This window comes from Coenobita brevimanus, chromosome 65 (genome assembly GCF_032717465.1).
Source record: "Coenobita brevimanus isolate Jiangsu-jjx chromosome 65, ASM3271746v2, whole genome shotgun sequence".
NCBI lineage: Eukaryota > Metazoa > Arthropoda > Malacostraca > Decapoda > Coenobitidae > Coenobita > Coenobita brevimanus.
The window spans coordinates 46,296,168-46,322,615 of NC_137018.1; the positions used below are offsets into that span (position 1 = coordinate 46,296,168).

General features: G+C 44.1%; 1 protein-coding gene across 1 annotated transcript in view; it reads left to right on the forward strand.

Moving 5' to 3' along the window:
• Positions 1-26,448, forward strand: part of LOC145404849 (uncharacterized) — a 337,097-nt gene that overhangs the window by 265,915 nt on the left and 44,734 nt on the right. The window contains exon 2 of the mRNA XM_080276349.1: positions 6,026-6,296. Coding sequence (XP_080132475.1) covers positions 6,026-6,296 — 271 coding nt within the window. The remainder of the gene's footprint in view (positions 1-6,025; positions 6,297-26,448) is intronic.

The following is a 26,448-nucleotide window of genomic DNA, read 5'->3' on the forward strand; positions in this document are numbered from 1 at the left end:
AGAAGGAAAAGGGTATGTGAGGGAGAGAAAAAGAAAGTGGAGAGAGAGAGAGAGATGGCTGTTGTAGGATGTCAGGCTTATACTAGGCAGCTGTGAAGAAGGGAAGATATGTTGGAAGAGAGGAAGGTAGGAAGAAAAGAAGCAAGAAGGGAGAAGAAAACAGATTGGCGGAGGGAAGGGAAGGGGGAAGGCGGTGAGAGGAAAGAACGGAGGGAAGAGGGAATCCAAGAATGACCAAACTAAAGCAAGGGAAAGTGTTATTGCATCAGACTTCTTTATGTGAAGCTTTAGACCCAGTTTGTTTTACTTCGTTAATTCATTGTTGTCTCGGGATTTACATGTATGCAGCTCCTGGTTCCATATTTCGTGTATTATTTAATTTAGAGAGAGAGAGAGAGAGGAACAGATAGCACAAAACAACACATAAAACCAACTATGAATGACGATAGAGCCCAAATAAAGATAATACGAGAGAGACAGAGAGTAGCGAATAAGGCTGGACAGAGTGGCGCCTCGATATATATAAACTTCACTAAACAAACCCAGCAGCAACAACAATAACAACAGCAACACGGCACATTCAAAGATAAACAGCAGCACCAACAACCACAAACAAATACAAAACACCAGTAAACAAAAAACACCATTAAAACGACTCCAGTAATACCGACACACTCATACATCTGCAACTACAACAAAGACAACTTGCTGACGTGGGCTGAAAAAGATCAAGACACTGCATATTTGAAGAAGCTTACTGATCAAACACACAGGAAGACAACAGACGTACCGGCACACTCGAAACATGAGCAGCAACAGCACCAGAACTACAATAACATCACAGCTACAACAAAGACGCTCCTTCTTTTGATGGATGTAACAAAAGATCAAACGAGGAGGTGAAAGGCTAAGGAAGGAAAGAGGGAGAGAAAGAAGGAAGAAGGAAGGGGTTGAGGGACGAAGGAACAGGCAGAATGAGGAGTAGCGAACGGAGGAGGAGGATGGAAGATGATGTTTCAGACGAACTAGTTCTGACAGACAACACCACCAGAATAAGAAAAGCGATAAGACGGTTCTGCTTAGACGAGCTGAAAAAATAAAATGGTTCCAGCAGTCCATCAAAACTAGGAGCAGGAACAACGGCAGCAACAAGAGTAATTTCATGAAGGACATCATCTTTCGAGATTTTCTTTGAACTTCTGCTGTTGACTTAGACATATCCAGAGGGCTTCAGCTGAGTCTGGTACAAATAATAGTTCCTAGACAGTCCTATGGATCTGGTCTTTTTTATACATTCGTTTCAGTGTTCCTTTTAGGTTGATTCGTGAATACCCTTGTAGACGGGTACTTCTCTTTCAAAGCTGTAAGTTACTGATTGTGTTTTTCGGGGTTGTATCGTGTGTGTGTATATATATATATATATATCTATATATATATATATATATATATATATATATATGATATAATATAAAATACAGGTGATCTGAAATGTGTATTTGTCGTATCAGTTCACATACAAATTTTTCCACCTTTCACTTTTTCCATCCACTTCTCACAGCGTCCATCACAACAGTTACTCATGGAGTCACGCGTTAAGGCTGTGACTCACCTAATTTGTGATTCGCTTATTATTTCTGGCTGGTATCAAAGAACCCTGACTCCTTTAATGACTCATAAACACCATTCCTTCATCATTCTACTCGGCACACATCCCCACACGACTGCTCGTACTCTTACTTTTAACATCTCATACCTTCACCTCTATTTTCGGGTTTTCCTTGTGATCTGTGTTGCAGAGATCATCGTCCCTGTGTGGGGTACAGCATTCATGTGTTGGGAGAAGAAACTGGAGGAACTGTAGTCGCAGTGCCAGGCTCATCCGAACGTAAACCAAGTGGACTGCAGGCTTGCGTTACATTTTTCAGTTAGTCTACTATCCTCCTTTCATGGAATAAGGAAAGAGCTGCGGGGAGTTTGCATAACCATGTCCATAAATCAAAATTTATCGAAGATCAGTGAATGGGGACAAAATAACTTTGTCTCATTTAAGGCCAGTTAAACTTAATAAATACAACTTACTAATAGACAGATATTGCCAGATTCGGATATTACCTTCAATGCTAATAATGTTCCCATCTCCAAAAGTATTGAAATTCTCGGTGTTTCACTTAATGCCCTCAGCTGGGCCTATCATGTCAGATCACTTGCAAAAACCGCCTCAGAGAAACTTGGATTATTATACTGAGTCCGTAACTTCTTCACGGACGAGCGGTTACCTTTAATGTATTAGTCATGTGCACTCTCAACAAGAATATTGCTCATCCTTGTGGAATGGATGTGGAGAGTTTGCATTAAAACAGGTAGAAAAATTCAGAACAAATCTGTTGGAATTATTAATACCCCTGCTATTATAAATAAACTACCTTCCCTACAAGTAAGAAGGCATGCTGCCACCTTTGCATTTTTTTACAGATATTTTTATGGCAAATGCTAGGACGAAGTTGCGTCCATTGTGTCACCTGTCCATGCCTTCCCTCGTGCTATGCGGGCATCTGGCAGCGCTCATGACTGGAACGTCTCACAGCCATATTGCAAAACTTCTGCCTCTCAGAAGTCTTTTATTCCCCGAACTGCATCTCTCCGGAACTCGCTTCCCCAGAGTTGTTTCCCCCCAAACTTCAACCTGCAGCTGTTCAAGTCCAACTATTACGGATTTTTTTTTTTCCTTTAATGGAGGGCACCAGTAATCTGGTGTATGGAATATTTTTTATTCATTTGGTTTTCCTTCCTCTGTTGTTATTAAAAAAAAAAAAAAAAAAAACAGCTGATCCGCCTGTTTATATTGGTGCCATGTAAAGACATAGGCTACCTCCAGCACCAGAGAGAGAGAGAAAGAGAGAGAGAGAGAGAGAGAGAGAGAGAGAGAGAGAGAGAGAGAGAGAGAGAGAGAACTAACCATTCAGAACACTACCAGGAACAACATCAGCCCACTAATGATGGACGTCTTACCATTTTATTACAGCTACCCCCCCCCCCTTTTTTTTAAGCAGCTGAATAAATTTTGGATCCTGGTAACATTTATACTGTAACCATTACCCATCTCATGGTCGGAACAACTCAATCAGTGTATTCCAGAGGGCTTTGACTAGCTGAGTGAGTCATAGGAGCCTGAATGTCAATCAAAGGGAAACAGTTACGCAAAAATGAACTATAGCAAGTTAGTTTATCAGTAGCAGACATCAAGGTAATGTTATAATGGAGATAAGCATGATAAAACAGAGAACGGTACAGTAATAAATGAACAAATATATCCAAACACAGTAACAGTAAGAGCGCAAGCAAACCTCCAGCAGTCAAGAAAAAATAAATAAATAGATAAATGCAGCTCTTGGAATCAATATAACAAACGATTGAACCAAACCAAACCCCAGAACTGCCCCCCAAAAGATAACATACACAGTGCGAGGTGGACTGCAGTAACACGTAAAACAAACTAACAAAAGTGGTCAAACAGCTATAACGGGCAGGGTGCGGAAAAACTGCACCAAACTAATAACAACAACGACAGTGACTTCACGATAACGACAACAACAGGGGTGGTGGTGGTTGTGGTGGTGGTAGTTGTAGTAGTAGTAGTACCTCAGGCTCATTTAAACGTGAACCCGGTGGACCGCCGCCCAAAGTTGTCCTTCTTTTCACCATCGTCCTTTCTGGGGATAGGGAGGGGGATTAAGGGTAGTTTGTATATTCGGGCAGCTCCGCCGGAAACTTATATATCAGTGTCACTACCTGAAGGCGTCCCTCTCCAGCAGCATCACCAGTAATTATAACGTAACAGTAACACAAATAAGTCAAGGCAACTCATGACCTGAGTAAAATCGTCTTTAGGTAGGAATATTTGCACTAATGTAATCCCCCTCCCCCCCCTCCATCAAAGGGCAGATGCATTCAGTTAGCCTTTTTACTACGCTTACATATTCTTTATTTTATGTTTGGTGACTGCAGACGATTTAATTCATTTTAGGTGAGAGAGAGAGGACTGAAATAGGTTGATACAGCATTTATCAACCTCTTCACCGAGAGACCCTTCCTAAATTGGGGGGGGGAAAAAAAAAAAATGCGTCATGGGGTTGGAGGGGTTCGTGGGTCAGAGGGAACATCCACACGAACTAATAAATACTTCATTCCGTACGTTATTTGTGTGTGTGTGTGTGAGAGAGAGAGAGAGAGAGAGAGAGAGAGAGAGAGAGAGAGACCACAACACTAAAAGGATTCGTGGAGCTTCTAATCCCTTCACTGTCAATACACTAGGCGCCAAATTGACATCTCTTATCTTGGGTGCAGAACTATGAGATGAGATTAACGCTTGAAGAAAGTGCTGGTCACGAAGAAGTGGTGTGGGAAGGTACTAGGACTGTGTTAATCTCTTATTCCGCACTGAGCAACGGGAAAAAGGCTGCAAGAGGACGAAAATATCCTAAAGTGATTGAACTCATTAGCACCAATATAATCGTCTGGGGAGGGCATAATAATAATAATAATAATAATAATAATAATAAAATCCTTACTAAACAGGGAGGTGAAGGGGGTGGGGGGAACTGCAGTGAAACGTTAACAACAAATATAACATGAACATTGACCGTCACCACCAACAATGCAACAGCAACAGCAACAGGAAGACCATCAGCACAGCCATCACAAGAAAAACAACGGTATTTACCATCAAACACATCAGGCCCCCAAACACCAACAGCAACAAGCAACAACGACAACAACAATGGATCAACAAACTGTGCAGGATATAAATGTAAACAACCTGACTCGCAAAAACAAATAAATCGGGAACAAAATCCATTACGGGTCTCTCTCTCTCTCTCTCTCTCTCTCTCTCTCTCTCTCTCTCTCTCTCTCTCTCAAACGGTCGTCCGGCCATAACCGTTAACGGTTAACGGCTAAACGGAAAGCACGCCACCGCCATAACAACAACACCAACAAGAGCACAGAACACTGCATAACAATAACACGTAACAATAACACAGGCAGAGGGAACACAATCAGTAATTAACAGAGGGAACACAATCAGTAACAATAACAAACATGACGTGATTATTAATTGCCATCAAACATACCCAAACACAAAATCCGTTAGTGCATGAATAATAATAATAATAATAATAATAATAATAATATATTAGTTATTATTTTATTATTATTATTAGTATTAGTATTATTACCTTATACGGTAACTAGTAAAATGACAATGGACATTAAGAAAGGGCACGTCATCCATCATGATCACAGTGTGTGTGTGTGTGTGTGTGTGTACATAGACAAACAGATCGATACTCCTGGCATTGTCAACCAGGCGATGGAGGAGTGGAAGAGGCATACGAATAGGGAACCTGATGCATTGATACAAGTCATTGATTTAGTGTCCTGGGATACAGCAGACTTAAAGGATATCTCACAGTGGAGAAAGTTGGTGCCAGGTTAGCCACGTCGTTGATTGACTGGATGATGATGATGATGATTGGTGTGTAAAATGATAATGATTAGGGTGATGGTGAAGGATGATGATGATGACTGGTGACTGGGATGTGTTATTAACGAGACCGTGATGATTATGACGATTAGTATGTATGATGGTGGTAATGATGACTGATTGATGGTGGTGATGAGGAGGGTGATCGGTGCCTGATGGTGTTGATGATGATGAGGAGGACCGTGTGCGACACTGAATGATGACGATGGACGCTGACGATGTTTGGTGTTATGATTTTCGATGATGATAGTGATATATCAGATGACGATGATGATGAATGAGGACGAGACGATGCTGTGTGGCAATAATAACGACAATAGTACTTGGAGATGTTTACGACAGTGATGATGACAGTAAAATTGAGTATGTTTAAGAAAAAAGTGAGGATGGCGACATGGATATTTAAAGAAGACATGATGATGATGATGTTGATAATGATAGACAACCAAGACACTAACGCTAACCTCCCCTTCCCCCTCCCAGGTGTCATGCAACAGTAACACCGACTCTGTATTCTACATGGACGATGAGGGGTCCGGCGAGGGCCCTGATGTGGTGGGAGACCCCTCCTTCACACACGTAGACCATGAGGGCTCGGGCTCTGGCGCCAGGGACAGAGACAGACCCTACGGCGCCAGCTACGACATATTCGACATGGACGATACCGAGGATGACGATTACGCTGACGATGTCGACGAAACCCGAAGATTCGACGAGGAAGTGATCGAGGGTTCCGGCACCCACGGAGGCACTAGTGAGTATTATGCTTTCGTTTACCTTCAAGCTTCCTGGTTTTCTATGGTGACGGGGATGGTGTTGGTTTTCTGCGGTATTTTTTCGTAGGGGATGCTTATGTAGAGTAGCTCCTTGGCGAGTTGCGTAAATGCTACTGTACTTCGTGAATATATTTCGAAACGCGGAGGACTTCCAAACAGCTTTTTGTACACTTGACTCAGATGACGTATTATATATTTTATTATTGCTGCCAGTGTCACGGATTATGTTTACCATAGTGACGTGGATGGAAGGCAAAAAAAAAAAAAAAAAAAAAAAAAAAAAAAAAAAACGGGATAGACGACGATTCGTTAGGGGAGTAGATTCCGGTATGGCATCCTCGGTGGCACAGGAGACGCCCTATAATAGTACCGCTGATTCAGTGTTTAATTGTTCATGTTACGCTTATTTTTCTTTCTTTCTTTATTATTATTATTATTATTATTATTATTATTATTATTATTATTGCTCTCTTAAGACGATTTATTCAGCTTAGATCCCCTGAGAGTAAAAAGGGTTAGAGCTATGTCTGATCCTTGTCGTAGAAAAGGCCATGGTGATTATTACCGTTAGGTGGGGGCGCTCACCATCCACTCACTCGATATAGTGCTGCTCTCGGGTGACTTCTCTTTCCTCTCTTCCTTCTGTTCCATCCTTCCTCTAATGTCTTTCTTTCCATCTTTCTTTCCTCTTCCGTCTGTCTATGGGTGACTGTACATTGATTCAAGCAAAATGGTTTCTTGTACACCAGGAAACCATCTACTACGCTGGGTGGTAACCATATAATTACTGTAAACTATGGTGGTTCAGTGGGTAATTAAGGCGCTCCAACCCGATTGAGCCTGTGTAGGTTTATATCCACGGGGTGGTTAGGGTTAGCTCATGTAATGCCACTCAGGAGTATATGAGGCTGGTCACTCCTCTTAAATTTCAGGACCAGCTTACTTAGCCCCGGGCTCCTATGCTTCTCATGAGACAATACAGGATTAGGTGATGTATGTATGTATAACTTGGCAAGAACAAAGCGAAAAAATCGGTCATGGTGGTAAAGGGTTAATGTACCATCCAGCGACCAGCACTGCGGGGGTTACCGAGGGCCGCACAGAGAGATTACAGAAGGGCAGAGGGTAAGTAAGGAGGGGAGGACAAATGGATTCGCAGAAAACTCCCTGGCGACTTGGTGGCTTGGTCAGGTTCATGCTGGCTTCACTTTTGGAGACAGTCTAGTGCAGTTTTTAACCTTGTTTGGGTCGCGTCTCCCTACAGTAATTGATCCTCTTCATGACCCCCCACCCGAAGTTGAGTATATTCATGTATTCTTCAGATACCTTTTAATATAGTTATAATTCCATAAATGCAAAGTAAAAACAGAATAATAGTAGCTAACTTCCCATCACAACATATACAGTGAAACGACACGTTAAATGCCGTAAAATTTTTATTATAAACACGGTTACATGTTATTTCATATAATTAAGATCCTTGACACGACATGTTCCTAAACCCTGCCTCACGATCATAAACATAATACTATCCTGAACACCACCATGTGGTCTTCAATACGGTACTACCAACACGAGGTAAAAATAATCACATTCTTTAACACCCCCACATGACCATAGACACCACTTCTTGGACATGAACTCTGTCACATGGTAATAAACACCACCACCACGACCATATGGTCATAAACACCAACATAACCACGGTCATAAACACCTCGACCACATAGGCACAAACACCATAATCACATGGTGGTATACGTGACCCCATCATGCCTATAAACACCACAGCACATGGTCCGAAACACTGCACGGTCATACACACCGCATATCACTACATGGTCATAATGGTCACCAAATGGTCATAAACCGCCACATTATCATAAGCACAGCCGCATGGCTATCAACACCACCACCACCACCACGTCTATATGGTTAAACCACCTCGTGCTCGTAATACCACCTCATAGTTATTAATACCACTGCCACCAGCATATGGTTATAAAGAGCACCACATGGACATACTTGCCACCCTGACCGCACGGTCAGGAGCACATCATCATCATCGTTGGTCATAAATATAAGTTAAAAAATAAAAGAGAAAAAGAAAAAAGCATGTTCATAATCCCTGTTTGAGTTGTCAGGTTTCCTTTTTGTTATAAAAAGTTTCCCCTCAAGTTTCAGTATCAGTCACCATTTTGGTTTTTGGTGATAATACTTACAAATAACCCAGTTAGAAAAAACAGCGTGAGAGGAAGAAGCCACATGCGGACGTTGCTGGTCATTGTCTTAATTAGACGTGGCAGTTACAGAAATCAGTAATTAGAGAACACTTCAGGACAGATTATTTTTTTCATTTCCCAGCAGAGAAATAGAAGCCAAGCCTGATAATAGTAAGCTTAATGCAATTTAAACTCTGAATATCGGGTGTGGTTCACCATTAGATGTCAGACCTCGTAGGAGCATTTTGGAGGTGACTGCAGCAGGACAGGTAACCCAGTGTTGGCCTGACGACCATCAAAGGGAAAATATTATAATTCCGCGGACACTAAGAACATGCTTCGATGGTTGAAGCACAGACAAAATACATAGACTGAGTAGAAATCAAAGCCTCATTAAGATGAGCACATAATCTGACTATTCCTGATTTTTCCTATGTTATCCCGCCCTCCTTGGAAATTGCTCACGCCTTCCAAGTTGGGAACCACTGCTCTAGAGTAAGTTTGAACACCACCGACTGCAGCTGAGTTCGTCGGGTGCTTGCTCTCAAACCAGCGCGTCTGAAACAATCATTTAACCAAACACACACCATTTCACAGCTATTTTGTTTCACAGTGTGTGCCTTGTATTTGTCCTACCCCCCTACCAATCCCCCTGTCCCTGCCCACACCATGCGGCGTCTCATTCTTCACAAGTGTGGCACGATACCACCCACATCACCTCTTGAAAGATCTAGCAAGAACAGTGTGTTTAGTTTCCCTGAAGAAAATCAAGTTTTCTTTGGTTTCAGACTTACCCGTTTTCTGTGAAGTAGTATTCCCAGTGAGGAAAGTGGATGTTTCGGCTCCCTAGACTTGCACGTTGGACTAATTTAAATGTCTTTAACAAAGCTTTAATGGATTTGAATGTGTCAGCCTTTAACTGCGTGAGATTAACATTGGTCAGATTTGAGAAGAAAGAGTTGCTATGGGGATTAGGTGATGAGGTTGATCTGTTGGCGAATCGTCTCATGTGTACCGTGAAAGGTGCTGGCGTCTGCTTATACCCTGTCCTTGCATAGAAAAACTTTTGGCGGGTTTGATCTCCATTTTACACTCAGAATATTTATCCAAGGTGAGTATAGCTGGGTGGCTTGCTGTGTGTACGTGCGTTGTCCGTTGCTTTTAAGTTTGTACATCGGTTACATAAATGAGTTCCGTTTTGGATGGGTTGTGTGGGTGACAAGTGAACTATTTTTAGGAGTATATGAGTTACAGCCCAGGTGCGCCTATGTATCATCCTCACAGGTTTATATTCTGGTCGACGTCATTGCAGCTTATCTTTAATTCGTTATAGATTCTGAAAACCTATTGTACTGAAGTTAGAGTTATATTTGTGTGTGTGCGTTCTCCTGCTTTAATATTTATGCGATATCGAAAGGGTTATGTTTACTATGTTAAGCCAACGAGATCAGCGTTTATGCAGCATTGTAAAATAACGTACAAAATGTTAATATTAAAAACCACGCATGAAGAGCCGACCTTTCCGAGATAATTTATGATAATGAGGTATTTTATTTTTTATTTTGAAGCAAATGTTCTGGCAAGTTGGAATTTTCGTAGTTAATTTAGGCGGCTAGTCTGAAATGCGATTATTCAAATGATTAAAATTACTTTGGCCTTCATATATTCAAATCGCGAGAGAGAGAGAGAGAGAGAGTTAACATGAACTGGTGGGAGACAGCGTTTGTATATTTGAGTTGTTTGTAATGTAGGAAAAAGATATACACTTGCAATAATTGTGTTGGGTAGAGTGGGACAGGCAGGGCAGGAAGTGACAGGATCAGTATGTAGGGCAGGACAGGATCAGTATGTAGGGCAGGACAAGATCAGTATGTAGGGCAGGACAAGATCAGTATGTAGGGCAGGACGAGATCAGTATGTAGGGCAGGACAGGATCAGTATGTAGGGCAGGACAAGATCAGTATGTAGGGCAGGACGAGATCAGTATGTAGGGCAGGACAGGATCAGTATGTAGGGCAGGACAAGATCAGTATGTAGGGCAGGACGAGATCAGTATGTAGGGCAGGACAGGATCAGTATGTACAGTAGGGCAGGACAGGATCAGTATGTAGGGCAGGACAAGATCAGTATGTAGGGCAGGACGAGATCAGTATGTAGGGCAGGACAGGATCAGTATGTAGGGCAGGACAGGATCAGTATGTAGGGCAGGACGAGATCAGTATGTAGGGCAGGACGAGATCAGTATGTAGGGCAGGACTGGATCAGTATGTAGGGCAGGACAGGATCACTATGTAGGGCAGGACAGGATCAGTATGTAGGGCAGGACAAGATCAGTATGTAGGGCAGGACAGGATCAGTATGTAGGGCAGGACAGGATCAGTATGTAGGGCAGGACAAGGCAGGACTGATTTTAGGGGTCGGCATTTAAAGGCGATATGCTGAGGTGTGTGTGTGTGTGTGTGTGTGTGTGTGTGTGTGTGTCTGTGTCTGTGTGTGTGTGTGTGTAGTGAAGCTTATTTGCCAGCGTTTGTATGTGTCCTTGTTTTTGTATGTGTATTCGTGCCTGTGGTGTTTGTTGGTGTGTTTACATGCACACGTGTATGAAGGGTTGACCTTATTTCAGTGTGAACCCGTGTATTGTGTGTGTGTGTGTGTTTGTGTGTGTGTGTGTGTGTGTGTGTGTGTTTGTGTGTGTGTGTGTGTGTGTGTGTGTGTGTGTGTGTTTGTGTGTGTTTGTGTGTGTGTGTGTGTGTGTGTGTGTGTGTGTGTGTGTGTGTGTGTGTGTGTGTGTGTGTGTGTGTGCTGACGTCACAGATGTTCTCGAAGTTTGTTGGGGTTGTTTGTGGTACAGGGAGCTAGTGAAGGTGAGGGGAAGGGCGTGGTTGTGGGTGTGGGTGTGGGTGTTATTGTCGATTTGGCGAGTGTGGTGTGGGTGTGTGTGTGCGTAGGTATATTATGGTGTGGCGAATGTGGGTTTGGAGAGTCGGTGTGAGCGTTGGTGTGGGTATGGGTGAGGGTGTTAATCGTGGGTGTGGTGTGGATGGGGGTGTGGATATAGTGGAGAGTATGGGTGTGAGGAAAGATGAGGGTGATGGATGGGTGTGGCTCTTGCATTGGATCTATGTGTAGTGGGGAATGTGGGTTTGTTAATGAGGTAGTTGGTAGAGTAATGCGGGTGTATGTGGGTAGAATAGGGTGTGGGTTTAGTGAAGGATGATAGATGTGTGTGTAGGGGGAGGGGGATGTAGATGTGAATCTAGTATAGTGGAGGGTATTTGGTGTGTGTGTTTATTCATTCTTGGTACTGAATGCATATAACTGAGTACACTAGGAAGCCTGTTTCCGAGAACCATTGATCCAGCCGTGACACACCAACAGATTGCTAATTCCCTGTAGCCCTCAAAGGTCACCTGGCACGTAGGGACTAACACCCCCATCTCTCCTGCCATACCCTACGGATATCACATTCATTGAGGGTGTTATGGTATTAGTGGTGCTGTTTTTACGACGTGACAGTGAGGCCATATGGAACAGCACAGCGATATCAAATGCAGTCCACAGATTTCCAGGAAACTGTCGGAATTAAAGCCACAGCCATGTTAGTCCCCAGCCCGCCACTTAATGAGCTGGTGTTGATGGTGGATATATTGTTGGTGTGGGTGTGTTATTGGGTATTAGGTGGGTGTGGGTGTAGATGGTTGTGAGTTGGTTAGTGGATTGGGTATGGTGAAGAGTAGTAAAATCAAAATATAGCAGAGGGAGTAGGGTGTAGGTTGTGTGTTCAGTGGGTGTAGGTGAGTGTGAATCTGCTAGTGGGTGTGGGTACGGGGAAGTACATGTGGCCGAGAGAATAAAAGAAAGTAGAAGTGGGAATGTTTATGGGGAAGAGTGTAAGTGGGTGAAACTATTAGAGGAACGTGTAGGTGGGTTTCAGGTGTGGTAGTGAATGAAAGTGTGGGTCTGTCAGCGAGTCTGAGTGAGGGTAAGGAATTGTGTAAGTGGGTGTTGGTGTGTGTGGGCGTGCCAGCGGGTGTAAGTGGATGTGTATCCGGGTGAGGTGCACACTTGAGTCGTAGTCTGGAATCGCAATCAGTGAAATAGTTTGCACAGTTTTAAAGGAATGGTAATAATATTTGATTCCAGTTGTCTCGGGAGAACCAAAGAATTGAATTGGTAATTGAGCTGACGGCAAAAGGAATCGTATTGCACTTCATGATAGTGTGCTCCTGGATATTGCTTATGACGAACTCATTTTTATTCATTTTTAAGCATTCATTGTTGTTCTCATTTATTTGCGTAAGTTGAATGCTCTTTTCCTGTAATAGTAAATGTTCCATATTGATTACCAGACTTTACACCCGTGCATGCTGTGATGGTGGCGGTTCAGGCACACATCTGTTTAATTAACTTGGAGTAGTCATCGCAGTGTAGTCCATTACGTTTGGAATTGTAACCATTGTCGTAATGGAGTGATATATATATATATATATATATATATATATATATATATATATATATATATATATATATATATATATATTTATTTATTGTGTGTGTGTGTACGGAATGAATCAAATGACGTGTTCTGCTGGAATATTTGTACTACCGTCAGACGATTTTATTCTTATTAGGGGAGAGTTTTTGCAGTGATGGGGTCGATGAACCTGTGTTTAACCCCGCTCCACCCTCACCGGTTCGGAATGTACCTTCAGAGTTTATTCATATCGCCTGGAGGTTAAAAAAAAAAAAAAAAAAAAAAAAAAAAAAAGTAATTGGACTCAGTAACATGGACTCAAAATCGATTGCATTTGGAGTGGACCCATAACTCTCCCAGTGAAGTGTGAGTGTGGACGTGAGTGTTGTGGGCGTGGGTGTTGTTTGTGTGTTGTGGGTATGGGCGTGGGAACTTCAGGTGTGTGTGGGCGTAGGTGCAAACGGAAGTGGGAGAGAGGGGGAGAGCGGAAGTGGAAGGGAGAATGGCGGAAGGGGATGATCGTACTGAGAGAGAGAGAGAGATGGTACACTCTGCTCTCTTTATTCCTCAGATTCCTTCACGCTTCAAAACATTCCACAAATAGCCTGCTCTTGGGCGCATCTTTGGGCGTGAAGGCGAGAAGTTTGGGCGTGAATGTGGATGTTTTGTGCTAAAGGTGGGTAGTTTAGGGCGTGAATGTGGATGTTTTGTGCTAAAGGTGGGTAGTTTAGGGCGTGAATGTGGATGTTTTGTGCTAAAGGTGGGTAGTTTAGGGCGTGAATGTGGAGGTTTTGGGCGTGGGTGTGGTGTTTGGCCGTGAAAAAGGGAACACGGGATATTTCGGTTTGGGGGCGTAGGAGTGGATGATTTTGTGGGAATATAGTTAAACGTTTGGCAGTGAAGTGTGTGTGTGTGTGTGTGTGTGTGTGTGTGTGTGTGTGTGTGTGTGTGTGTGTGTGTGTGTGTGTGTGTGTGTGAAGGTGATAAGGGTGTTTGCACGTTTAAATGGTATGTGTTTGTGTCTGCCTCTGAAATGTGATATTTGGATGTATGGGTAGGCCTAGATTTTTTTCCCTTATCGTATGTAAGTAAATTTTTGAACGTGAAGTGGATGTTTGTGTTTGGTATGGAGGTATGGGCGTGAAGTGGACGTTTATGAAGTGGACGTTTGGGCGTGAAATGGACGTTTATGAAGTGGACGTTTGGGCGTGAAATGGACGTTTGGGCGTGAAATGGACGTTTATGAAGTGGACGTTTGGGCGTGAAATGGACGTTTGGGCGTGAAATAGTGGGTTTGGCCGCATGGGTCGATGCACAGGGGGGAATGTGGGTAAATAATTGGGCGTGATGTGGATGTTTGGCCATGAAATTGTGTGTGTGGGCGTGTGATTTGAAGCGCGGTAAATATTTGGCCGTGAAATGCCTAGTTGACGGGAGATACTGATATTATTATGTAGCCTAAAGAATTGACCTTAATGTATAGATAGCGCGTAAGAGCGATTGTCTGGCCGTGGAATCTGACATTTTCGCCGTAGTTGAGAAAGTCTGGCTTTATATTTGGCTGGTGGTGCATCAGGGTGGACTGGTTAGCCTAGCCTCGGGACCTTACTCGCCTGATGCTTCAGTTATTAATAGATAATGTTGATGGATGGAATGGTGATGATGATGATGATGAAGAAGAAGACGAAGAAACCAGTAAATAAGTAATAAATAGCCTACTAGAAATAGTAGTGGTAGTAGTAGTAATAATAATAATAATAATAATAATAATAATAATAATAATAATAATAAAACAGCAAAATATATACCAGTAACTCGTATCTCGACCAAAAAAAGTTATATGGCAAAAAATTTAATTTGAATTTATCAGGAGGTAATTTTCTCTGCAATAGGAATGAGATGTGGAGAGAGAGAGAGAGAGAGAGAGAGAGAGAGAGAGGTGGAGGAGTGAAGGAGAAATGTGATGAGGAGGGAAGGGGAGAAGAAGAGATGAGTGGAAAGAAAGTAAGGACTAGAAAGGGAGATGGAGAGGAATGAAGGCGGGAGACGGAAGAGGAAGGAAAACGGGTAAAGATGAAGAAAAAAGAAAAGAGGAGGGGCAGGAGAGAAAGAAAAGAACAGAGAGGAATGGAGAAGATGGAGAGGAAGAGGGAAGAGAGTTGGAGAAAAAGAGAACGAATTGGAGAAAAGAGATTTGAAGAGAGGTTGGTGTAGGTGGATGAAAGAGAGAGAGAGGGAGGGAGAGGGAGAGGGAGAGGGAAGAGGATTGGAGACAGCGAGAACGAATTGGAGAAAAGAGATTTGAGGAGAGGCTGGTGTAGGTGGATGAGAGAGAGAGAGAGAGAGAGAGAGAGAGAGAGAGAGAGAGAGATTCACCCCCCAGTGGCCATTTAATAAACAATAAAAGAGGGAGACTGATCATGAACCGTGCTGTTGCGCCCATAAAGGCATGCGTGTGGCTCTTGTTTCGTGCACATGAGGGAGTTTAGTGCACATGTGAGGATTATGAGCGTTCTAGTGCACGTGGTAACGTTTGAGACACATGTGAGGGCTATGAGAATTCTGTTGCACATGTGTGAGCTTTTGGTGTACGGGTAAGCGATTATGTACACATGTCTTCATTAGGTGCACATGATAGGCGCTCTAGTAGTGCATATAATAGTTCTGGCGTGTACATGTGGGCGTTTTGGTGCACATGAGTGGTAGTTGGACATGTGGGTATTATGAGAGTCCTGGTGCCTATAAAATACTGCCTAATATATCCCGTCGTAACTGCATTTTCTTTCCTTTTTTTATTTCTTGTTGGTGCCAGGTAACGCCACTCAGTTCCGGGGAGCACCTGGTAGAGACGAAACTGAACAAAATCGTCTGGAGAGGGTAGGAATACATTTTTTTTTTTTTTTCCCAAGAAAGAAGTAACCAAAGGCTAGAAGGCCGTAAATTATTTCCTTACAAAAAAAAATAAAAAAAAAAAAGGAAGAGGCGTCCGTAGGTAGCCAAATTAAAGAGGCGTCCATAGGTTAAAGGGGTCAGCTGGGCAAATGCGAGTATATGTTGGTGCAATTTAACGACCTATATAACCAAACTATGAAGACAACTGTTAAACACTGTGACATTCCAAGGACTCACTCGACTGAATGCAGTTGTCTGAAGTTAGATCGAATAGAACGCTAGAGCTGACCCGTCCATGAGATAGTTAATGGCAACAGTTTTAGCATTATCAGACTTAAGTGACTCTCAGGTGAACAAAATTGCCCTGCTTTAGACTGACTGAATTAATAGATGTGGTCTGATCATGACATAGTTAATTCTCCTACTGTAATCACGCTTAGGAGTTCGTCACCAGTCCCCTGCCAACTACGAACATCCCTTTTTTCCCCTGAACGTCTGAGGATATTTCCCCTTATAATTTTATTCTGTGTACTTCATATTGTTACCTATCCCGTGTATAAAAATTTTTCGTGTCCACACCTTTAGTCGCCACAGCCAGCAGGGAAATTTAGCCCGAAATTTTGCTGGTAACAGTACACGTGTGAGGGGGTGTGCCGGGGATGTGCCACTGACTGATGCATGCCCGACCCTCTAATGCTTGGAGTGCCACACCGATTTTAACCAGGCTAAGCGGGACGGCCTCCTGTTTTTTTTTTTTTTTTTTTGACCCCTGTACTCAAAAGGTAAGTGGTTGTGGGCGTGTGCATATAGGTGTGTGTGTGTGTGTGTGTGTGTGTGTGTGTGTGTGTGTGTGTAGTTGGGATATAGGCCTAGGTATGTTGGGTGGGTGTCAGGGCGTGCCGGTGTAGAGGGTGGGTGTGCGGACTTACAGGTGGGCGTATACGAGTAGTGGTGCGAGGGCCTATAGGTGGACATAAGGGCATATAGGCAGATTAGGTGGGCGCGAGGTCGTATAGGTGTGGTAGGCGGGTGAGAGTGCGTATAGGTGGGCGCAAGGGCGTATATGTGCGGGCGAGGGCGAACGGGTGGGCTTATAGATGGTGTAGGTGGGTTTGAGGGTGTAAAAGTGGCCGTTTAAGTGTAGTAGATGGGCATGAGAGCGTTTAGGTGGGACAGCTGTGTGTGGGGGAACAGGTGGCGTATAGGTGGGGTAGGTGGGCGTGAGGGCGTACAGGTGGGCGTATAGGTGGGGTAAGTGGGTGGGTGCGTGGTGGAGCGTGCGTGGTGGTGGCGGGGAGAGCTATTGATCCCGGTGGTAGAGGTGCTGGTGCTGAGTGTAGTCAGTCCGCGGCCGCTGTTGCTGCTGCTGCTGCTGCTGCTGTGGTGGCACGTCTTGCACCACACCACCAACACCACCACCACCGCCACCACATCACACCGCCTTCACAACCACACACCACACCTAGTCTTTCTGTCATCTCTAGGTCTCACTAAGGTAGGTCGTTTCCTCTGCCTTGTTTACCCCAACACGTCAGCCTAGAGATTGAGCAAGCTTGGATATCAATGCTCCAGATTTTTCCCCTGCTCACACACCTAACCTCACCACACACCACCACAACAACCACACCACACCGCCACTACAACCACACACCGCATCAAGCCCCTTTCATCTCTGCGTCTCTCTAAGTTAGGTCGTTTCATCTGTCTTGTTTCCCTAACACCATCAACCTAGTGATTGAGCAAGCTGGGATGTCAGTGCTCCAGATTTTTCTACTGCTCACAACCCCACCACACCACCACAGCCATCAAAAACACACACCGCTCCCAATCTCTCTCACTTCGGTGTCTCGTCGATGGGTCATATTCCTCCTCTTATTACCCCAACAATTTTTCCCTTAACCACAAATCTTGCTTAGCCACACCACCACAACAATCGCACAACACATCTGGACTCTCTCATCTGTGTGTTTTCCTCAGGTTCGTCATTTCCCCTCCCTTCTTTTACTCAGATATTGTAAAAGCTTAGATATAATTGCTCTAGATTTTCCTCCACCTTACAGACCTATCCTCACCACACACATTGTCACCACCACAGCCACAAACACACACCGCGTCTGGTCTTTCTCACCTCTGCGCCTCTCGTGTGGATCGTTTTCCTGGTCTTGCTTACCCATTGAGATCGTGCTGACTGGGATATCATTGCTCTTGATTTTCCTCCTGCCCCATCACACATTGCCACCACAGGAGGCACCATACACTACCATCACAACTACGCACCATCACACACACACACACACACACACACACACACACACACACACACACACACACACACACACACACACACACACACACACACACACACACACACACACACACACACACACACACACACGAGGACGTTCATGTCTTACAGGTGGCTAGTTTTCCCTATGATTTTCCTACATACACATCTTAAAGGTAGTGCAATCCAGGTCCTGTCATTGGTACATATTTCCTCTTCCTCGCTGACTAGACATAACCACATTACCACAACCACCACCACACTCACACAGCCAGACCTAACCACATTACCACTACCACAGCCACACACAACTAGACCTATTCACGCCAACACCGCTACAAACACACTACTACCACAACCACACATCACCAGACCTAACTGCATTATCACCACCACCGACCACCAAAGCTACACATAAGGACATCTAACAACACTGCCATCACCAGACCCATACCACAACCAACTTACCCCACTACAACCACACACTACACTCACGCTGCCACCCCAGTCACACTCAGCCACGCACTTCTGTTCTTTTTCTACGTCTTTGCAGGGTCTGTGTAGTTTCCCCTCTCTCAGTTTCCCCTTTTTCGCCTGTTTCGCTCTCTTCCTTCCCCTCTCCGTTTCCCCTCTCTCTTATTTTCCCCCACACATTAGCCTCAGCGTTGTGCAATCAGGGTCCTCATTGGGGCCGTATTTTCCTGCTCCTCCCCTCACACCCAGCCTGCTCTTATTTTTATGCAGACTCAGCTCTTTGCCAATTCACTTCCATGAGTTTTTTTTTTCCTTGCTACTACCACGCGATTTTATGCTTGGGTTTGGGGATTGAGGTGACTGATCTGCGTTTTAACCACTTTAGTCCTGTGGCGTAGTACTTGCAGTTGCCTCACGATTTAATTCCGCTTGAATGAGTGCCCCAGTAGCTAGTGAAGGGGTCCTTGAAGGCCTCATCTAACCTGTCCGTTTTGAAAAGTTTCCCGTAAGCTGACCAAAACCGCCTGGAGATAGCACGCATGAAATACCAATGAAATACTCGTAGTGAAGGAATCAACCCCTTCCAAAAATTAATAAAATCATGTGGTGGTGGCAACGGTGTAGTAAATATGGTTTCATAGGATTGATGCATTACATGGAGATAGGCCGTTTCCCTACATCTACCTCATGAATGGGTATTCGTAAAACGAACTAAATTGTCTGGTGTTAGCAAGGTTACTATACAAATACACCATCGTACTGAAGGGATTGGTATGCTTAGTGGCTTTGTAGGTTTCGTATTACCTCTTCCTGAAAGATTTATTCTGTATCACGCTACAGTATCCTCCTGCATGATGCGAAGTGTTTCGATTTTGAAACACTACAAATAACGTACAAGACAATTTTAGGGTGATGAACAAAACACCGCCAAGGAAAATGTGCACGAAGCCTCCTACGCCACCCACAACTCTGCCGTGGAGTGTGGTTCACCTCAGCACAACAAAACACAAGCCACCGTGACTGAACATAAGTGTATTTATTACCCATCACAACCCAACGACACTTAACCCTCACATCCACGCGTCTTCTCGTATTTCATGCCAACAAACGCCACACGATTTCATTCAGAAGAGAGGGAGTCGTAGGAGCCTGAGTGTTAATACCGGTACGCTAGGGAACTGAAATTCGCCTGCTGTTTCTTTTCTGCTTGTCACTTTCCCCTGCTGACCTACATTCCTAACCTGGGAGAAGTGTGGTATGTTTCTCCTGCCATACAGTAGATCTTTCTCTCTTGATACGATGCCTCCGTTGGAAGGTGACGGTCAAGCTTTAAATGTGAAGTAGACGTGATGGAATAGTACAGTAAATGAACTTTTGTCTGTGATTGTACCAGTATCATCACAACTCTAGTATTGGCAACACAACACACCCTTACCCGCTAAATCCCTTTCCTATTTCGTGACAGTCTCATAACAACCCACGATAACTCACAGCCTTCTTTAACCCCCACACAACCCATCATAACTCATAACAGCCTCCTGTAACCCCACACTACCCAATACTTGTATACCTAACAGCCTCTCATAACCTTGCATAATCCAGTGTAGCTCATAACCTCCCATAACGCCCACATGACCGAGTATAACTCATAGCCTGCCATAACCTAACACAGCCCACTATACCTATAATAACCTCACATAACCCCCACACAACCCACTATAACTAAAACATCTCATAACCCCACACTGTCCACTGCAGTTCATAACAGCCTCTCATAACCCAGTATAGCTCATAACCTCATAACCCGACATAACCCACTCTAACTCATAACAACCTATCATAACCCACAACCCACTATTACTCATAATCTCATAACCCCACACAACTCACTATAACTCATAACAACCTCTCATAACCCCACACAACTCACCATAACTCAACAACCCCTCATAACCCCGCACAACCCACCATAACTCATAACAACCTCTCATAACCCCACACAACCCACTGCAATTCATAACTCTCATAACCCCACATAACCACTGTAACTCATAGCCTCTCATAACCACACATAAACCACTATTACAGTACTCACAACCTTGCGTAACCCCCACATAAAGCCACTATAACTCACAATAACCTCCCACAACCCTCTTTTGCATAGAGCATCTTCTCACAACACCCACATAACTCACCTTTCACTCCCACAGCTCTACACACTGCAACTCATAATTCACAACAACTTTCCCAAACCCCACTAAACGCTTTACAGACACTAGAGCTCACATAACCACTCACAAACTCTTCACAACTCTCACACTCCCAGCACAACTCACCGCAGCCCCGGTTAACTCTCACAACTCCTCAGCTGGCTCTCACAACTCCTCTCAAGCTCAGTACGGCTCTCATAATCCGAACACAACCTCTCACAACCTCATTACAACTCTCCCGGCCCCTGTACAACTCACAACGTGTCATGGCATCACAACCCATCATCGTGTAGCCTAACTGCCCATAAATCAGGGAAATTGCTCATAATCCCACAAATCCGCCCCTACCCCATTGCACCGGACGACTGTTACCCACACCAATTACTCACAGCTCGCCACCACACGCTCTCCTTACTCATAATCAGCCACCTTTATTCATAGCTCCTCAGTTCAGGTGATCATTTTTCAGTGTTACTCACAGAAGACGTCCATCATTTACTCATAACCTGTCATTTCTCTTCATAACCCGTCCATCTTACTCATAACATACATGATTTACTCACAACCCCATGAGCCCATCGTACTCATAAACGTCTATCATTTACTCACAACCAGTCACTTTTACTCACATCCGCCAGCATTACTCACACGTGCATGGTAGACTCTTACCCTCAGATTACTTACATCCCATCAGATTTACTCACAACTCGGTACTTGTTCTCATACATCATCTTGTCCTCTCATAACCAATTACGTGTGCTCATACTCCATCAGTTTTGGTCATAACCCACAAGTCTTACTCATAAACGTCAATGTCCTTCCTAACTCATCCTTAGACTACTCTGGCCATCGGATCAAGACTACTCATAAGCCACATCACGTATGCTCATAATCCACTAGTCTTATTCATAACCCGCTAGTCATACTCATAACCCACTAGTCTTACTCATAACCCGCTAATCTTACTCATAACCAGCTAGTCCTACTCATAACCCGCTGGTCTTACTCACAACCCGCTAGGCTTACTCATAACCCGCTAGTCTTACTCATAACTCGCTAGTCTTACTCATAATTCGCTAATCTTACTCATAACCCGCTGGTCTTACTCATAACCCACTGGTCTTACTCATAACCCGCTAGTCTTACTCATAACCCGCTAGTCTTACTCATAACCCTCTAGTCTTACTCATAACCCTCTAGTCTTACTCATAACCCGCTAATCTTACTCATAATCCTCTAGTCTTACGCATAACCCGCTAATCTTACTCATAACCCTCTAGTCTTACGCATAACCCGCTAATCTTACTCATAACCCTCTAGTCTTACGCATAACCCGCTAATCTTACTCATAACCCTCTAGTCTTACGCATAAACTCCCTTATTCTTTTGTAAACCCCCCCCCCTAGGCGACTTACAGCGTCTTTTAGCTCATAATTTCTCATAAGCAGGTAGACTTGCTCATAAACATCCATATTCGTTGCTACCACCCAGGCAACTCATAATACACCACGCCCTCTCATAACTCATAACTTCTCATAACTCGTCTCATAATCTTTTGTTGCCCATTGCTCGCCATTCGTGCTCATAAACTTCCACAGTCGCTCCTGACTCATATGCTATTCACAGCACATCACGTCTCCTCATGGCCCCTATTGCTCATAACCCACAACTTCTTGCAAATTACCTCTATTCAGTACATCCATAGCCTCACCACATTTTCTCACAACCCACACCCATACCACAGTTACTCCCAACCCACATCCATACCACATTTCCTCACAGCCCACAACCTCACCGCATTTACTCACAAACCACATCCATACCACATTTACTCACAACCCACATCCATACCACATTTACTCACAACCCACATCCATACCACATTTACTCACAACCCACAACCTCACCACATTTACTCACAACCCACAACCCTCACCACATTTACTCACAACCCACAACCTCACCACATTTACTCACAACCCACAACCTCACCACATTTACTCACAACCCACAACCTCACCACGTTTACTCACAACCCACAACCTCATGATATTTACTCAACCACCTTCACTGCCCACAACCTAAGCCCACAATCACCCACAACCCTCTTTATTACTCACAACCTGACCCTTAGCACTCACAACCCATCACCCCACAGGCCCACCCCACACTTCTCCCAGCCGGAACTCCACCCCACCACCAACCCCGCCTCACCCCATCCCACCCCACCAGTGCCCATAATTCTCATCCGGTGCTAATCACAACCCCCCACCCCACCCCTCCTCACCCCTCCCTGCATCACCTCACCCCTCCCCACCCCACCCCTCCTCACCCCTCCCTGCATCACCTCACCCCTCCCCACCCCACTCTTCCCAATCCCACCCATCCCCTCCCAACCCCACCCCACCCCTCACCCCCTCGTAACCCCACCCTTCCCCACCACACAATACACCACACTTCACAACAACACTCTCCACTTTTATTACTCTGAACCACCTCATCCCTCCCCACTCTCCGCCACCACTACCATCACCACACCGAACCATCCCTCCCTCCACCACACCACACCACACCACACCACACCACACCACACCACACCATGCTCCACCACACCACACAAAACCACTCTTCCCTCCCCCCCTCCCCGATCACACCATACCACCCTCTACCCTTATTGCACCCCACCACTTCTCCCTACTACTCTCACTACACCACACCACTCTTCTCTCCCCCCTTCCCCCATCATACCATACCACGCTCTACCCTTACTATACCTCACAACTTCTCCCTCCTTTCTCTCCACACCACACCACCACCACCACCACCACCACCACCACCACCACACCTCGTCTTTAACCCCGCGACCCGTGCCTCTCGCCCTTCCGGACCTTACTACTAGATCGTTCCATCCATAATTCACTCGGGATTGTGTTCCGAAGTTGGTGGGAAGTTTGTGGGGAAGAAGTTGATATAAATTGTCGGTGATGATGAAGAGGCTGTACTGTAAACGTAATCATGGTTCGCATAGATAAATTTTAACAAGGAAGAATAAGTAGCTTGAGAGCATACACTAAGAAATAAACACAGTAATTCCAGTACAACCTTGGCATAACCGTGATACCTGTACAATATCGTGGCGAAGATAATTACGTGGTTCTTTCCCCTTCCCTAAAAATACCTAAAATTCTCTATTATTTTGGCTGCTAATTATGTCTAAAATTACCCCAAATATTCTTACTGATGTCATGGCGTGGTTTGATTAGCACAACCAGAAATAATCACTGCCTGTCCCCTATACAGCCATGGTAGAATTAGAACAACCTTAAAATAACGGGAATGTGATGTGTTTATGAGTGGGGAAAAAGAAAGAGACAAAGGCTGTGTTTATGAGTGGGAAAAGAGAAAGAAACAAAGGCTGTGTTTATGAGTGGGAGAAAAGAAAGAGACAAAGGCTGTGTTTATGAGTGAGAAAAAAGAAAGAAACAAAGGCTATTAATGATTGGAAAAAAAGAAAGAAACAAAGGATAAGGATTACAAAGTTGAATAAAAAAATACAAGTGGTTACAAACTATATCTTAATAAAGTCATGGTACAGCCGTGGCCTTTGTAATAACCTCATGGTACTGTAATATAAATGCTTCCTGTATTCCTTATGGCCCTGAAATCCTGAAATAATGCTGAAATGGCCTTGTTCAACCTCAAAACAGGCCCATGAAGTGTAATAGCGGTCATTTAGCCGTAATTGCCGTTATAATTCCCCTGATTATTATGTTGCCAACTTAAAATGAAAGGAGTGGAGGAGAGTTTGTATGCATGTCAGGTTCATTCAGTTTAGTATTATTATTTGTTTGTTTATTTAATTAGCTGGGGAAAAAAACTGTAATAGTGAAGGACTTGTAACTGTCTGTCTGTCTGTCTGTCTGTCTCTCTCTCTCTCTCTCTCTCTCTCTCTCTCTCTCTCTCTTACTACTACTACTATTACTACTACTACTACTACTGCTGCTGCTGCTGCTGCTGCTGCTGCTGCTGCTACTACTACTACTACTACTACTACTACCACTACTACTAATACGACAGAGAGAGAGAGAGAGAGAGAGAGAGTGAGAGAGAATGGGGGTGCTATTACACTAACCTCACAAAATTAGCTTTAAAATTGCCGCCATAACTGTAGCACCCTAATGACGTGAATAACTCTGTAAATAACCCGTAGTGGCAGTAATTAGACCAGAATAGCCCAATAGTCGCCCGGGTAATTAACGTATCGCAGACAACAATACATTCATTTTTAAAACCCCCAGAATAACAACAACTATATATTTTTACCATAGCCCGAAGATCTGTTTTAATTTTAACTTCATAAATTACCAAAAAAAAAAAAAAAGAAAACCACAGCGTAACCTGGAAATAGCCATAGCGTAACCCGAAAATAGCAGCAACGTAACCCTAAAATAACCCCCCCTCCATTAAGCCTGCCACTGAACAAAGCACGAGGAAGGGCAGCCAGTAAATCCAGCTTGCGTCAAAGTTAGTTACCTCAGAGTATTATTAAAGCAGAGTGTAGGGGTGTAAGCGTCCACCCTACTCGTTTTATAGTCTAGTCCGAATTAAAATGACGTTCTCTGCCAGGATTCGCACCCTTCCCCACCTGCCCGTATTACCTCACTTTACCTCCATCACCTGTAACTTTAAGCCCGGTGTGGAATGGAGTTAAGAGTGAGGGAGTTGGGGCAGGTGTGGAAAGGTAAGAGTCGTAGTTGTGTAATTCTGGTTTGGAAATGAGCATATATGGGAATAAGTTTGAGTGTCAGGCCTGGCGAATGTCCAGCCACGCTTTGTTTTATGTAGCTCTAAAAAGAACAGGAAGATGTGGTGTCGAGTGTCAGGATATTTACCTTATGGATGAATTGCAGTGTTTAGTATCAAGAAGCTGCTGCTGTTGGTGAAGTGACAAATTCTACTCATGAAACGCTCTTGGTATTGTCGCAGTGAATTTACATCTAACTTAATATCGGCATTATGGGAGAGACGGTTGTCAGGGAAGGGAGGTGAAACGGCAGCACCAAACTTTGTTGAGAAGCACATTCGCCAGACTAAGCCAGACGCCGTAATTCAGGAGGGGATGAAAACGAACAAATCGCCCCCATGTCACTCTATCCTCCCCCATCAGGCTGTTACATCCGCTCTTCTGTAGTGAAATTCATACGTATAATTTGAGAGATTTTTGTGGCAGGATAAGTGCATCCCTGGTTACGAACATATTACATTTAAAATACCGAAATACTTTGCCGGAAATACTGCAGCAAACACATTGTTAATGACCCAAACGACTAAATGTATAGGCCTAAATATTTAATTATTTTAATTAAGGTATACTTTAGTGCGAAAATACTGACACTGAGTCATGACTGGAAATGATCACCACCAGTTTTCAACACTTTGTCTTAAAACCTGGCGAGATAAAGCCATAACAAGGAAATATCGTCACCGTCGACACTGTGCCGTTATTTTTGATGGGGCGCAAACCCAGTCTGACGTACGGTACTGCTGACCAAGTGGCAGCACTGACAGGCACCC